Below are 14,103 nucleotides of genomic sequence, written 5' to 3'. Positions count from 1 at the left end.
GAAATTGAAAAATTGCTCAGAAAATAGTGGGTTGCCTTGTATTTGAGTCCTCATAAAACCACTCCCTTAAAAACACTAAAGCGGGGCGCCTGGGTGGCGCAGTCGGTTAAGCGTCCGACTTCAGCCAGGTCACGATCTCGCGGTCCGTGAGTTCGAGCCCTGCGTCGGGCTCTGGGCTGATGGCTCAGAGCCTGGAGCCTGTTTCCGATTCTGTGTCTCCCTCTCTCTCTGCCCCTCCCCCATTCATGCTCTGTCTCTCTCTGTCCCAAAAATAAATAAACGTTGAAAAAAAAATTTAGAAAAAAAAACACTAAAGCACTGTTTGCAGAAGACGGATAAGCTTAAAAGGACCTCAGCCAATGATAGTTTTGGATATTTATTTATTTATGTATTTATTTATGTATCTATTTATTTTAGTTTTGGATAGAGATCCTCTGATGAACAGTTCCCCCACTAAAAAAGAGAAAGACAAGGAAATTCAACACCTCATACTGAGCATGTCAGATAACACTGTAAACATTTTAAAGATCCCACAGTTATGTGAGAAAGGCCTCTGCATTTGGGATAACATTTCCAGTGACAGTATCATATATAGAATGGCTCAATAAATTTTTTCTGTAAAGAGCTAGACAGTAAATATCTTCAGCTTTGAGGACCATATGGTCTCTGTCACAACTACTTAACTTTGCCACTGTAGCAGCCATAGACAATTTGAATGTATGCCTGTCTTCCAACAAAACTTTATTTACACAACGGTTGGTTATTTGGCCCTTTACTAACCCCTGATATACTGCATCATATACAAAATGTAAATATTTCTGTATTTCAGTCAACTTAGATGGAAGTGAAGATGTGCTCTAAAAAACTGCTACAGGACTCTCAAAGTGGCTTTAATAACAACAAAGATATTTATCTTACAAATCCATTTAAATACTGAATAAAATCATTTCATTATATGTTAGTGGGTAAAAAGCAATATTAAATTAATATATTTCATGATTTAAAATGCATGTGTACAGGCACCTGGGTGGCTCAGTCGGTTAAACATCGGACTCTTGGTTTCAGCTCAGATCATGATCTCATGGTTTCATGACTTCGAGCCCCATGCAGGGCTGGCTCTGTGCCGAGAGCACAGAGCTTGCTTGGGATTCTCTCTCTCTCCCTCTCTCCACCCCTCCCCCACTCACGCTGTCGCTGTCTCACAAAATAAATTTTTAAAAAATGTTAAATGCGTTTGTAATCAAAACAATAAAAATTTCAGGTTGGAGTTAAGATGGCAGAGAAGTAGGGGGACTGGGATTTCCCTCATGCCTCAAACACAGCTGTCCTGAGGTCAGAACACTTAGAACAGAATACAGAGTGCAGAATAACAGAAAAATCTCTACAGATGGACAGAGACAGCTTGGTGGGACAGAGGTGTGTGTTTGTGAATTGAGAAAGATAAAATGGTGGGCAGCATAGGCATGGAGGGGAGGAGACCCCTTCTGTGGAGAGACAAAAGGAAGAGAAAGAGAGGCGAAGGAAGCACAGTATTGTGTTTGGACAAAAGAAAAACCTCTCAAGAGCATGAATGGGGAACAAGAAATAAAGGAGTTTCTACTTTGCCGTTTCTACTTTGCAAACGGCCTTAGAAGTGAAGATCAGAGTTTTCAGGGGTACATGACTTTCCCGGCACTGGCCTGGACATGTCCCTGTGTGCACAAGTCTGGGGGGAAAGGGGAGCCCAGCCCTGGGGCACAGTAGCGACCTCAGGGAGCACTGGGAGAGAACAGTCCCTTCCCTTGAGTACTGTGGGAAGAGGGTTTATTGCCCCCCCAAGGACAAAAGATCCTGCAGGCACCTGCCAGCCAGAGGCCCTGTGTCAGCTGGGCGGAGTGGTGCTACCCCAGAACCAGGTCTGCACGAAGCGGGACCCTTTAAGACAGTGGGTTCAGAATGCCAGCCGAGCACCTAGGAGGCATGGGAGACTGTGGAACAGGACAAGCCGCCCACGGCGCTATTCTGTGAGGGCTGCCTGAACAGTGTGGTTTGAGACACCGGTCTGGGGAGGACAGACCGGGGTGTCGCCGTTTTTCTCCCCATCACCAACACAGTGGGGCTTCAGGGAACAGGAGAGCAGCCTGCAGTGGAGGCCACTGGCTTACACCAAACCCCACCCCTCCGTGCCTGGCAACTGCTTATCTACCAAAGTGGAACTGACAATGACCAAACCAGATGGCCTCTCCTGCAAACCAGCACAGCCACCTGTTCCAGGCCCCAACAGACAACTGGACTGTGGTTTTGTATGTCAGTCTGTTATTGTTTTCTTTTCTTTCCTTCTCTTTTTCTTTCTTTTTCTTCCTACCCTCTTCTTTTTTTTTTCTTCCCCTTTTGAAATCAGGCTCACAGTTTCTGATTTGATTTCTGATCGATCTTTATATATATATATATACACGTGTATATATATACACGTGTATATATATATACGTATATATACGTGTATATATATATACGTGTATATATATATATATATAATCTTTTTTTCTTTCTTTTTTTCTTTCTCTCTTCTTTATTTTCCTCTCTCTCTCTCTCTCTCTGGATTAAGCCTTACAGTTTCTTTGATTCTCTGCCTGTTTTTTTTTTCACCCCTTCCATTTCTCTCTTTGTATGGAATAAGGTTCCCTCCCTCCCTCCCCCACTTTCCTCTTTTCCAAGGTTACTTCAACAAACACATCAAAGCACACCTGGTGGAAGGTCCAAACAATCCACCACTATGAGCAGTGGGATAGAGCAGCCAAATACTCAACAACAGAGTACACACAACACACTCCAGACAGTTCCTGAAGTGCCAGGCCCTGGACAGTGTACGACCCCTTTTTAATATAGCACTCACAGGTGCGGGACACATAACAAAAGCTATTAAAACACATAAAAGGCAGAAACCTTGTCATAATGATGAAATGGAAGAATTCTCCTCAAAAGAAATTCCAGGAAGAAATGATAGCCAGAGAATTTCTCAAAACAGATATAAATAATATATCTGAACAAGAATTCAGAATAACACTCATAGGACTAATAGCTGGGCTTGAAAAGAGCATAGAAGACAGCAGAGAATCTATTGCTACAGAGATCAAAGACCTAAGAAATAGTCTTGATGAATTAAGAAATGCTATAAATGAGATCCAAAATAAACTAGATGCAGTGACAGCAAGGATGGAAGAAGCAGAGGAGAGAATAGGTGAAATGGAAGATAAAATTATGGAAAATGATGAAGCTGAAAAAAAAGAAAGAAAATTACTAGACCATAAGGGGAGAATTCGAGTCCTAAGTGATTCAATGGAATGAAATAATATCCATATCACAGGAGTTCCAGAAGAAGATAGAGAGAAAGGGGCAGAAGGTTTATCTGAACAAATTATGGCTGACAACTCCCCTAACCTGGGGAAGGAAACAGATATCCAAGTCCAAGAGGCACAGAGAACTCCCTTCAAAAAAAAAAAAAAAAAAAAAAAATCAAAATCAGCATCACGACATATCATAGTGAAACTGGCAAAATACAAAGATAAAGAGAGAATTCTGAAAACAGCCAGGGACAAACAGATCTCAAACTACAAGGGTAGACACATAAGTGTAGTAGACCTGTCCACTGAAACTTGGCAGGCCAGAAGGGAATGGCAGGAAATATTCACTGTGCTGAATAGGAAAAATATGCAGCCAAGAATCCTTTATCCAGCAAGGCTGTCATTCAGGACAGACGGAGAAATAAAGGCTTTTCCAGACAAACAAAAAGAAAGCAGTTCATGACCACTAAGCTAGCCCTGCAGGAGATCCTAAGGGGGACTCTGTGAGTAAAAAGCAGCAAAGACTATAAAGGACCACAGATGTCACCACAAACATGAAACCTACAAAGAACACAATGGCACTAAATCTATATCTTTCAATAATAACTCTGAATGTAAATGGACTAAATGCCCCAATCAAAAGACATAGGGTATCAGAACAGATAGAAAAACAAGATCCATCTGTATGCTGCCTATAAGAAACTCATTTTAGACTTGAGGACACCTTCAGATTGAAAGTGAGGGGATGGAGAACCATGTATCATGCTACTGGAGGTCAAAAGAAAGCTGGAGTAGCCACACTTGTATCAGACAAACTAGATTTAAAAAAATTTTTTTTAATGTGTATTTATTTTTGAGACAGAGACAGAGTGCAAGTGGGGGAGAGGCAGAGAGAGAGAGGGAGACACAGAATCTGAAACAGGCTCCAGGCTCTGAGCTGTCAGCACTGAGCCCGATGTGAGGCTCAAACCCACGAACTGTGAGATCATGACCTGAGCCAAAGTCGGACGCTTAACCAACTGAGCCACCCAGGTGCTCCCAGACAAACTAGATTTTAAAACAAAGGTGTAACAAGAGACAAAGAAGGGCATTATAGCATAATTAAAGGATCCATCCATCAAGAAGAGCTAACAATTATAAATGTTCATGCCCTCAATGTGGAAGCACCCAAAATATAAATCAATTAATCACAAACATAAACACATGTACAGATAATAATACTGTAATTATAGGGGACTTTAATACTCCACTCAGATAATCTAGGCAGAAATCAGTAAGGAAACAACAGCTCTGAATGACACACTGGACCAGATGGACTTAACAGATATATTCAGAACTTTTCATCCTAAAGCACCAGAATACACATTCTTCTCAAGTGCACTTGTAACATTCTCCAAAATAGATCACATACTGGGTCACAAAACAGCCCTCAACAAATATAAAAGAATTGAGATCATACCATGCATATTTTCAGATCACAATGCTATGAAACTTGAAATCAACCACAAGAAAAAAAATCTGGAAAGTCCCCAAATACATAAAGGTTTAAAGAACATCCTACTAGGGGCGCCTGGGTGGCTCAATCAGTTGAGCGTCCGACTTCAGCTCTGGTCATGATCTCACAGTCCGTGAGTTCCAGCCCCGCGTCAGGCTCTGTGCTGTCAGTTCGGAGCCTGGAGCTGGCTTCGGATTCTGTGTCTCCCTCTCTCTCTGCCCCTCCCCCACTCACATTCTGTCTCTATCAAAAAATGAATAAACATTAAAAAAAAAATTTAAGAACATCCTACTAAAGAATGAACGCATCAACTGGGAAGTTAAAGAAGAAATTAAAAAATATATGGAAGCAAATGGAAATGAAAACATGATAGTCCAAACCCTTTGGGATGCAGCAATGGCAGTTCTAAAAGAAAAATACATTGTAATTCAGGCCTATCTCAAGAAGCAAGAAAGGTCCCAAGTACATAACCTAACCTCACACCTAAGAAACTAGAAAGGCAACAGCAAAGAAAGCCCAAAGCCAGCCGAAAAAGAGAAATAATAAAGATTAGAGCAGAAATAAATATAGAATCCAAAATGCGGTAGAACAGATCAATGAATCTAAGAGCTGGTTCTTTGAAAGAATAAACAAAATTGATAAACCCCTAGCCAGACTTCTCAAAAAGAAGAGAGGACCCAAATAGAATAAGATCAGGAATGAAAGAGGAGAGATCACAATCAACACCACAGAAATACAAATAATTATTAGTGAATACTATAAAAAATTACATGCCAACAAACTGGGCAATCTGGAAGAAAGGGACAAATTTTTACACACCCACACACCACCAAACTTAAAGGAGAAGAAATAGAAAATTTGAACAGACCCATAACCAGTGAAAAAATTATCAAAAATCTCCCAACACATAAGAGTGCTGGGCCAGAGGGCTTCTCAGGGGAATTCTACCAGACATTTAAAGCAGGTTAAGGTGTGCCTGGGCGGCTCGGTTGGTTAAGCGTCCAACTTCAGCTCAAGTCATGATCTTGTGGTTCGTGAATTCGAGCCCCACGTTGGGCTCTGTGCTGACAGCTCAGAGCCTGGACCCTGCTTCCAATTCTGTGTCTTCCTCTCTCTCTGCCTCTGCCTGCTCATGCTCTGTCTCTGTCTCAAAAATAAACAATGGGGTGCCTGGGTGGCTCAGTCGGTTAAGCGGCTGACTTCGGCTCAGGTCATGATCTCGCGGTCCGTGAGTTCGAGCCCTGCGTCAGGCTCTGTCTGTGCTGACAGCTCAGAGCCTGGAGCCTGTTTCGGATTCTGTGTCTCCCTCTCTCTCTGACCCTCCCCCATTCATGCTCTGTCTCTCTCTGTCTCAAAAATAAATAAACGTTAAAAAAAATTTTTTTTTAAATAAATAAACATTTTTAAAAAATAATAAATTAAAAAAATAAAGCAGAGTTAATACCTATTCTTCTCAAGCTGTTCAAAAAGATAGAAATGGAAGAAAAGCTTCCAGACTCCTTCCATGAAGCCAGCATTACCTTGATTCCCAAACCTGACAAAGACGCCACTAAAAAGGAGAATTACAGGCCTATATTCCTGATGAACATGGATGCAAAAGTTCTCAACAAGATACTAGCAAATTGAATTCAACAGTATATTAAAAGAATTATTCACCATGATCAAGTGGGATTCATTCCTGGCTGGTTCAATATTCACAAATCAATCAATGCGATACATCACATTAATAGAAGAAAGGATAAGAACCATATGATCCTGTCAACAGATTAAGAAAAAGCATTTGGCAAAATACAGCATCGTTTCTTAATAAAAAACCCTCAAGAAAGTCAGGACAGAAGGAACATACCTTAACATCATAAAGGCCATATACGAAAGGCCCACAGATAATATCATCCTTACTGGGGAAAAACTGAGAGCTTTCCCCCTGGTATCAGGAACATGACAGGGATGTCCACTCTCACTACTGTTGTTTAACATAGTGTTGGAAGTCCTAGCCTCAACAATCAGACAACAAAACAAAATAAAAGGCATCTAAATTGGCAAAGAAGAAGTCAAACTTTCGCTTTTTGCAGATGACATGATACTCTACGTGGCAAACCAGAAACACTCCACCAAAAATCTGCTAGAACTGACACATGAATTCAGCAAAGTCACAGGATATAAAATCAATGTACAGAAATCAGTTGCATTTCTATACAATAATAAAGCAACAGAAAGAGAGGTCAAGGAAACATTCCCACTTATAACTGCATCAAGAACCACAACATACCTGGAAATAAACCTAACCAAAGAGGTAAAATATCTGTATGCTGAAAACTATAGAAAGCTGAAGAAACTGATGATGACACACAGAAATGGAAAAACATCCCATGCTCATGGAAGAACAAATATTGTTAAAATGTCGATACTATCCAAAGCAATCTACACGTTCAATGTAATCCCAATCAAAAGGGCACCAGCATTCTTCATAGAGCTAGAACAAACAATCCTAAAATTTGTATGGAACCAGGAAAGACCCCAAATAATCAAAGTAATGTTAAAGAAGAAAATCAAAGCTAGAGGCATCACAATACCGGACTTTAGCCTTTATTACACGGCTGTAATCATCAAGACAGTATGGTATTGGCATAAAAACAGACACAAAGACCAGTGGAATAGACTAGAGAACCCAGAAATGGATCCACAAATATATGGCCAACTAATCTTCAACAAAGCAGGAAAGAATATCCAATGGAAAAAAGACCGTCTCTTTAGCAAATGGTGCTGGGAGAACTGGACAGCAACATGTAGAAGAATGAAAATGGAGCACTTTCTTACACTATACACAAAAATAAATTCAAAATGGATGAAAGACCTAAATGTGAGACAGGATACCATCAAAATCCTATTGGAGAAAACATGCAGCAACCTCTTTGAGCTTGACCACAGCAACTTCTTACATGACATGTCTCTGAAGGCAAGGGAAATAAAAGCAAAAATGAACTATTGGAACCTCATCACAATAAAAAGTTTCTGCACAGCAAAGGAAACAATCAACAAAACTAAAAGACAACCTACGGAATGGGAGAAGATATCTGCAAATGACACATTGGATAAAGGGTTAGTATCAAAAATTTATAAAGAATTTACCAAACTCAACACCCGAAAAACAAATAATCCAGTGAAGAAATGGACAGACGACTGGAATAGACACTTCCAAAGAAGACATCCAGATGGCAAACAACCACATGAAAAGATGCTCAATACTGCTCATCATGAAGGAAATACAAACCAAAAGCACATTAAGATATCACCTCACACTGGTCAGAGTGGCTAAAATTAACAAGTCAGGAAACAAGAGATGTTGGTGAGGATGTGGAGAAAGGGAATCCTCTTGCGCTGTTGGTGGGAATATAAACTGGTGCAGCCACTCTGGAAAAAAGTATGGAGATTTCTCAAAAAATTAAAAATGGAATTATCTTATAACCCAACAGTAACACTATTAGGAATCTATCCAAAGGATACAGGAGTGCTGATTCACAGGGGCACATGCACCCCAATGTTTATAGCAGCACTACCAACTGTAGCCAAATTATGGAAAGAGCCCAAATGTCCATTGACTGATGAATAAAGATGTGGTATATATATTAAATGGAATACTACTCAGCAATGAAAAAGAATGAAATCTTGCCATTTGCAACAACATGGATGGAACTGGAAGGTATTATGCTAAGAGAAATAAGCCAGAGAAAGACAGATGCCATATGATTTCACTCGTATGTGGAGTTTGAGAAACTTAACAGAAGACCATAGGGGAAGGGAAAGAAAAATTAGATACAAACAGAGAGGGAGGCAAACCATAAGACTCTTAAATACAAAGAACAAACTGAGGGTTGATGGGGGTGCGGTTGGGGGGGCTGGGGAAAAAAATAATGGGCTGGGGATGGGCATTGAGGAGGGCAATTGTTGGGATGAGCACTGGGTGTTGTATGTAAGTGATGAATCATGGGAATCTACTCCTGAAGCCAAGACAACACTGTATGTTAGCTAATTTGATAAATAAATAAATAAATAAATAAACAAACAAACAAACAAACAATAAAATTTTCAAAAAACTAAACTTTCAATGTTTAATTTTAACTACATGCCTAAAGGTTTATATATCTAAGTTAGCCCCCCAAAAAGGTTTTATGAAATCATCTCATTGACAAAATAAAAGATGGTCATATATTTGGGCTGACTTTATATTTTAGCATACAAAGTAGTTGTTTGGGTAGTAAGTTAACATATTTTGAGAGTAATGAAAATATCACAAAATGCTTTGTTAATTATAAAGCATTTCCCAGACAGAATCTTATTTAAATATCTAAAACAACCAAATCTGGTAAGCTACTTGATCTCTATGTTCTGAACAAGAGAAAACTGAAGGTAAGGAGTTTAAATTCCCCAGGCAGAGAACTAGTTAATGACAGCACCAGGTCTGGATCCCAGGTCTCCAGATTCCAAATCCCAAGTTCCCTCCCTACACAGCTTCTTAATGGCACATACAACACTACTTCCGTAGTGCAACAAAGAGATGCTGAAGGTTTTGGGATCCACAGATTAGGAAAAGCATCTCAGGAAGAATCTGAACTTTAGAGCCCCCCAAAATAGTAAAAGGGACCAAGCTAAGCAGCACTACAGTAGTCAAAGCAGAGCTAATTATTTTGAACCTAACAGAAGTTTGAAGTTCTCTTTGCAATGACATGGATACAGCTAAAGAGTATTATGCTAAGTGAAATAAGTCAGAGAAGGGCAAATACTGTATGATTTCACTCACAGAGTTTTAAAAACAAAACAAAAAAGCAAAAGGGGGAAAAAGAGAGAGAGGCAGACCAAGAAACAGACTCTCAACTATAGAGAACTGATGGTCACCAGAGGGGAGATGGGTAAGGGGATGGGTGAAACAGGGGATGGGGATTAAGGAGGGCACTTATTGTGACGACCACTGGGTGACATATGAAAGTGTTGAATCACTATACTGTACACCTGAAACTAATATTACACTCTATGTTAACTAACAGGAATCTAAAGAAAAACTTTAAAAAAAAAGTAGTCTGGAGTTCTCAATACAGGAAAGATTTAGGTTAATGTTTCTAAAACTGGAATACTCTGAAATATTCTCAGGAATCCTTCAGTTCTGTATGAGAAAGTTGGTTTGTTTTTTTTTTTTTAATTTAGTTATTTTGAGAGAGAGCGTGTGCACGCACACACGCGCACACCAAGCATGGGGGAGGGACAGAGAGACAGAGAGAGGAGAGGGAGAGAATCACAAGGTGGTTCCACAGTGTCAGCACAGAACCCGACGTAGGGCTTTATCTCACGAACTTAAATGACTGAGCCACCCAGGCACCCCTGTATGAGAAAGTTTTTAATTTTCACTTGCATGTTGATCACAAAATAATCATAAGCATATTCTAGATCATCTTCACGAGCTCTAAATAGCTAGGTACCAATGTAAGATTTCAGGGCTTAAGTTTGGTTTGTGATAATGATAGTGTGCACCTTAATAATTTGCTGTAGTACCTTAATTGTCACAGATTAGAGAGAAATATAGAAGCAGCTCTAAAACAAAAACTATTATGGCATAAGCAAAGGTTGTGCACTGGTTTAGGAGTGCTTTAAATAGAGTCCTGGTTCTCAAGTTTTAACATGCACTGGAACCACAGAGAGGGCTCACTGAAAGATTGCATGTTTCTGATTCAGTAGGACGAGAACCTGACAATTTGCATTTCTAAGTTTCCAGGTGATGCTGATGGTTCAAGGACCACATCTGAAAATTACTAGATAGAGAAAAGTGGCACAGAGTAAGGAGTATAGGCATGCTGAACTCAAAAGAAATAGCACTACAGCCTGTTTGGATATTTAGAGGTCATGAGATGAACTGGTTCCCCTGCCAAAAAAGGCAGCGGTAGTTACTAAAATTTCTAAATTGCAACGAGTAGCAATTCAGTTTCAGCAAAACACCATTATCTGCCACACTGACTATTAACTTTGTTTTCACTGGTTTTGTAATTTTATGTCTATTAATTGGTGAAACTGTTTTGATGTTGTAGTGGTATAAAAGCTCTAAGTATAGGGAACATTATAATAAAAACAATTCAAGATAAAATCAAGATCTGGGAAATGTTTTCCCTTTAAAAGGGCTCTGTACGTTATTTAAAGCTGACAACTGAGGATGCTAGTGTAACTACATTTTGCACATGGTTATGTTATTTTATAGAAAATAAGATAATTTACACATTTCTAGCCTTCTGCTTTCACCAATAAAATAACTTGGATTATGGTCAACTCGAAATACAGGCATTGCATTACCAAAATCTGCACACAGAATACTGAAAATGAAAAAAAAACAAACAAACCCCACCACAGGGGACTCACCATTGCTGCTGGTTTTTGCATTCTTTGCCAGTTGTGCGCGAGTAGCAGCAATCAAACTATCATGAGCCAACTCCTGAACCCGGAGGAACCATGGAATACTACTATCCGTGCTCTCACTGGAGAGGAAATCATTCCCTGAATCCTCCGCCTCATCTTGTACAAATACTAAGTGCTCAGCTGAAGAGCCCAGACCTGGAAGAAAAAAAGAGGATATGTGAAAGATACCTATCAAGTAATCCTTTTATTGGCCCTGCCTCATGTGTCCTGAAACCAGCTATTCCAGATTTTCACCTCTCACCTTAGGCTTCTGTTCTCCTACAACATTAGTTTATCACCTTTTCACTCCCAGCCAACAGACTTTTCTTACCTCCTCCTGTTTCTGAGGCAAAGCTGTCCTCCCTGGCAAACAAGCTAACCCTCACCTCTAATATGCTGACCCTATCCTTCAGTTATCTCCTCTCGGCCATCTGTGAGCCATTCCTCCCTACTGGCCATGTTACAATCTCCCTTTATAGCCTTTAAATCTGTCTCGCCCATTTTTATTTTAACGAGAAGAAAAAATCCCAAGTACTTCTGTAGCTATTCACTGTTTCACAGTCAAGTTTCCTAAACAAGTGTAACTTCTAACTTTTGTATCCACTTTCTCATCTGCTATCCACTCCCCACCTCTAACCCTGGCCTCCATACCTCCATCACCTCAATAACAAGTGCTCTTGCAGAGGGCACCAGATACACACACTTCCCAGCCCTCATCTCACTATCCCATCCTGTGGTATTTGTACTACCTTTCTTCTTTAAGACTTCTCCCTCTCTTGGCTTCTCCCACACCACTCTCCTTCTGTTTTCTTTATCCCTCTCTAGCAACTTCTTCCCATTCTTCTGTTACCCTTTTAAGTGTTTTTTTTTTTTCCAGGATCCCAGATTTGCCATCTTTTCTGTTTATGCTCCTGAGTCAAAGAATCCATGTTCGTTGTTTCATATATTTCCTGAATGCTGATAAGCACCAAAACAACTTATTTCACACAAGACAATTCTAGAACTTTAGATTCCTGTTTCTAACTCTCTAAAGGACACCTCCTCATGAATGTCCCTCTGATCCCAACATCAACAAGCACAACTGGAACTAATCATCCTCCCCACAACTCTGTTCTTGGGTTATCTTGCTGAATGGCACAACCGAATTTCCCAAACAAGAAACTTCTGAGTCATCCTAGAGTCTGCCTTCTCCCTCTATACATTCTACTGATCACCAGACTATACCAATTCTCTAAAATAATAAGGCTTCTTTTAAGTATGACTGAATTAAATATGCCCCACCCCCAGTTTTTTTCCTTAAGCATTAGCACAGTTCAGAAAAGGATAAAGGATACCTGCTCTTGTTAGGTTAAGAAGAATAAAAGAAGTGCTATCACTTGGCTGTAGATCTTGCAACAAGCTAGGAGACTCTGGAGTGGACAAAAACTCCGGGGACTTCTGTACAGTCTGAGCCCTCGTCTCTTCTCCGTCTGGACCCACATTCACCTGAAGGCTTCTCAACACGGCCGAGGAAGGGACCTCCTTGGAGGAGTTGGTATGACTTGGAGTATCATCTAGCAAAGGGAAAATACCATGGCTTTACGTAGCACCTATCTCCAAGGAGCTCACCAAACGTAGCCTCTAATACCCTTATAACATCTCTTATGCAGCAGCATTTTTATTTTACAAATACAAAATTTGCCTCAAGAAAGAACAAAGAGATAACTTTAAGTTTTAAAGGGAGTCAGCTGAAATGTGAAGGATAGACTTGTCTGACACTCGGCAGTAACTATCAACCAACCATCCACGTTTGGACATTACAAACGTTTGTCTTTGAGGTCAGAAATTAGTACTTTTCCCTTGAAAAATATAGTTATACAATGAATACTAACTCAAGAATAGGATCTAAATTTTTATTTTTCTTGGGAAGAAGTCCCTCCCTTTAATTTTTATAGCATGTATGTGACAGCTCTGTTGAGTCATTAGGGGAAAAAAACACAGCCTGAGAAATAATTGAAATTTTACAGAATCGCCAATATGTTTTATTATACCTCTAGATTTACACTGAAATGTAAAGAAGTAATTCAGAAGACTTGCTCTCTAGAACTTTATTCTAAGGGCAGGGATGAATTTCCAAAGGTTTTGGCTGCAATGAAATGAGCAACTGCACTACAGTGACAAAGCATCCAATGTCTTCAGGGGTTTCATTCATCTTTATAAAAGGCAGGTAATTTTTTTTCCTTTTTTTTTTTTTAAAGGAAATAACAAATAAGATTATAGGAATGAAAGTGGAAGCCTAGGGATGGTGTTGCCATTTCAAAACCTAATGAAGTAGCACAATATGAATGTGCCACAGAACTGGTTAAATGGTAGATTTAAGTGGTTAAAATGGGTAACTGGTTTAAATGGTAAATCTTAAGTTACATATATGTTACCATACACACAAAAAAATTTTTTAAGTTCATAGCAGCACTGTTTGTCATAGTACAACGCTGGAAAATAACTAAATATACATCAACAGTGTTATGGATAAAGAAGTTGTGGTTACACTCACATAACAAAACACTATACGGCAATGAAACCAAACAAACCACAACTATACAGACAAAGATTAATCTCACAACTACAGTTAACGGAAAAAAGGTACAACAACGTACAGTTTCATTCATTTAAAGTCTGAAAACACCTAAGATTAAACTGCATTGCTTAGACTTGGATGGCTGAAATTGGAAAACAAATAATGGTCAAAAAATTGAGGATAGTGGTGACCTATTGAAAAACGGAGGTTGTCTTTATGAGGGAAGAACCCAAGGAGGGCCTGGTAGCTGGCAAGGTTCTACTTCTTGATTGGGTGGTAGGTATCTTCTTTATAAT

At 39.7% G+C, this 14,103-nt stretch overlaps 1 protein-coding gene across 6 annotated transcripts in view; it reads right to left on the bottom strand.

Moving 5' to 3' along the window:
- ZNF410 (zinc finger protein 410) overlaps positions 1-14,103 on the bottom strand; it is a 50,451-nt gene that overhangs the window by 19,083 nt on the left and 17,265 nt on the right. For 5 of the 6 annotated variants that reach the window (XR_005791039.1, XM_040477647.1, XM_040477648.1 and 2 more), the window contains exons 4-5: positions 12,585-12,803; positions 11,215-11,406 (exon numbers count right to left, since the gene is read on the bottom strand). Coding sequence is in view for 5 of the 6 variants with exons in the window: in XM_040477647.1 (XP_040333581.1) it covers positions 11,215-11,406; positions 12,585-12,803 (411 nt within the window). In the remaining variant the exon portion in view is untranslated. The remainder of the gene's footprint in view (positions 1-11,214; positions 11,407-12,584; positions 12,804-14,103) is intronic. The other variant, XM_040477650.1, reaches the window with a different exon arrangement.

Source organism: Herpailurus yagouaroundi, unplaced genomic scaffold (assembly GCF_014898765.1).
Source record: "Herpailurus yagouaroundi ecotype Mexico unplaced genomic scaffold, PumYag 141, whole genome shotgun sequence".
In the NCBI taxonomy this organism is placed as follows: Eukaryota; Metazoa; Chordata; class Mammalia; order Carnivora; family Felidae; genus Herpailurus; species Herpailurus yagouaroundi.
The sequence above is the reverse complement of the archived record's forward strand: the minus strand, read 5'-3'. Positions and strand labels throughout refer to the sequence as shown.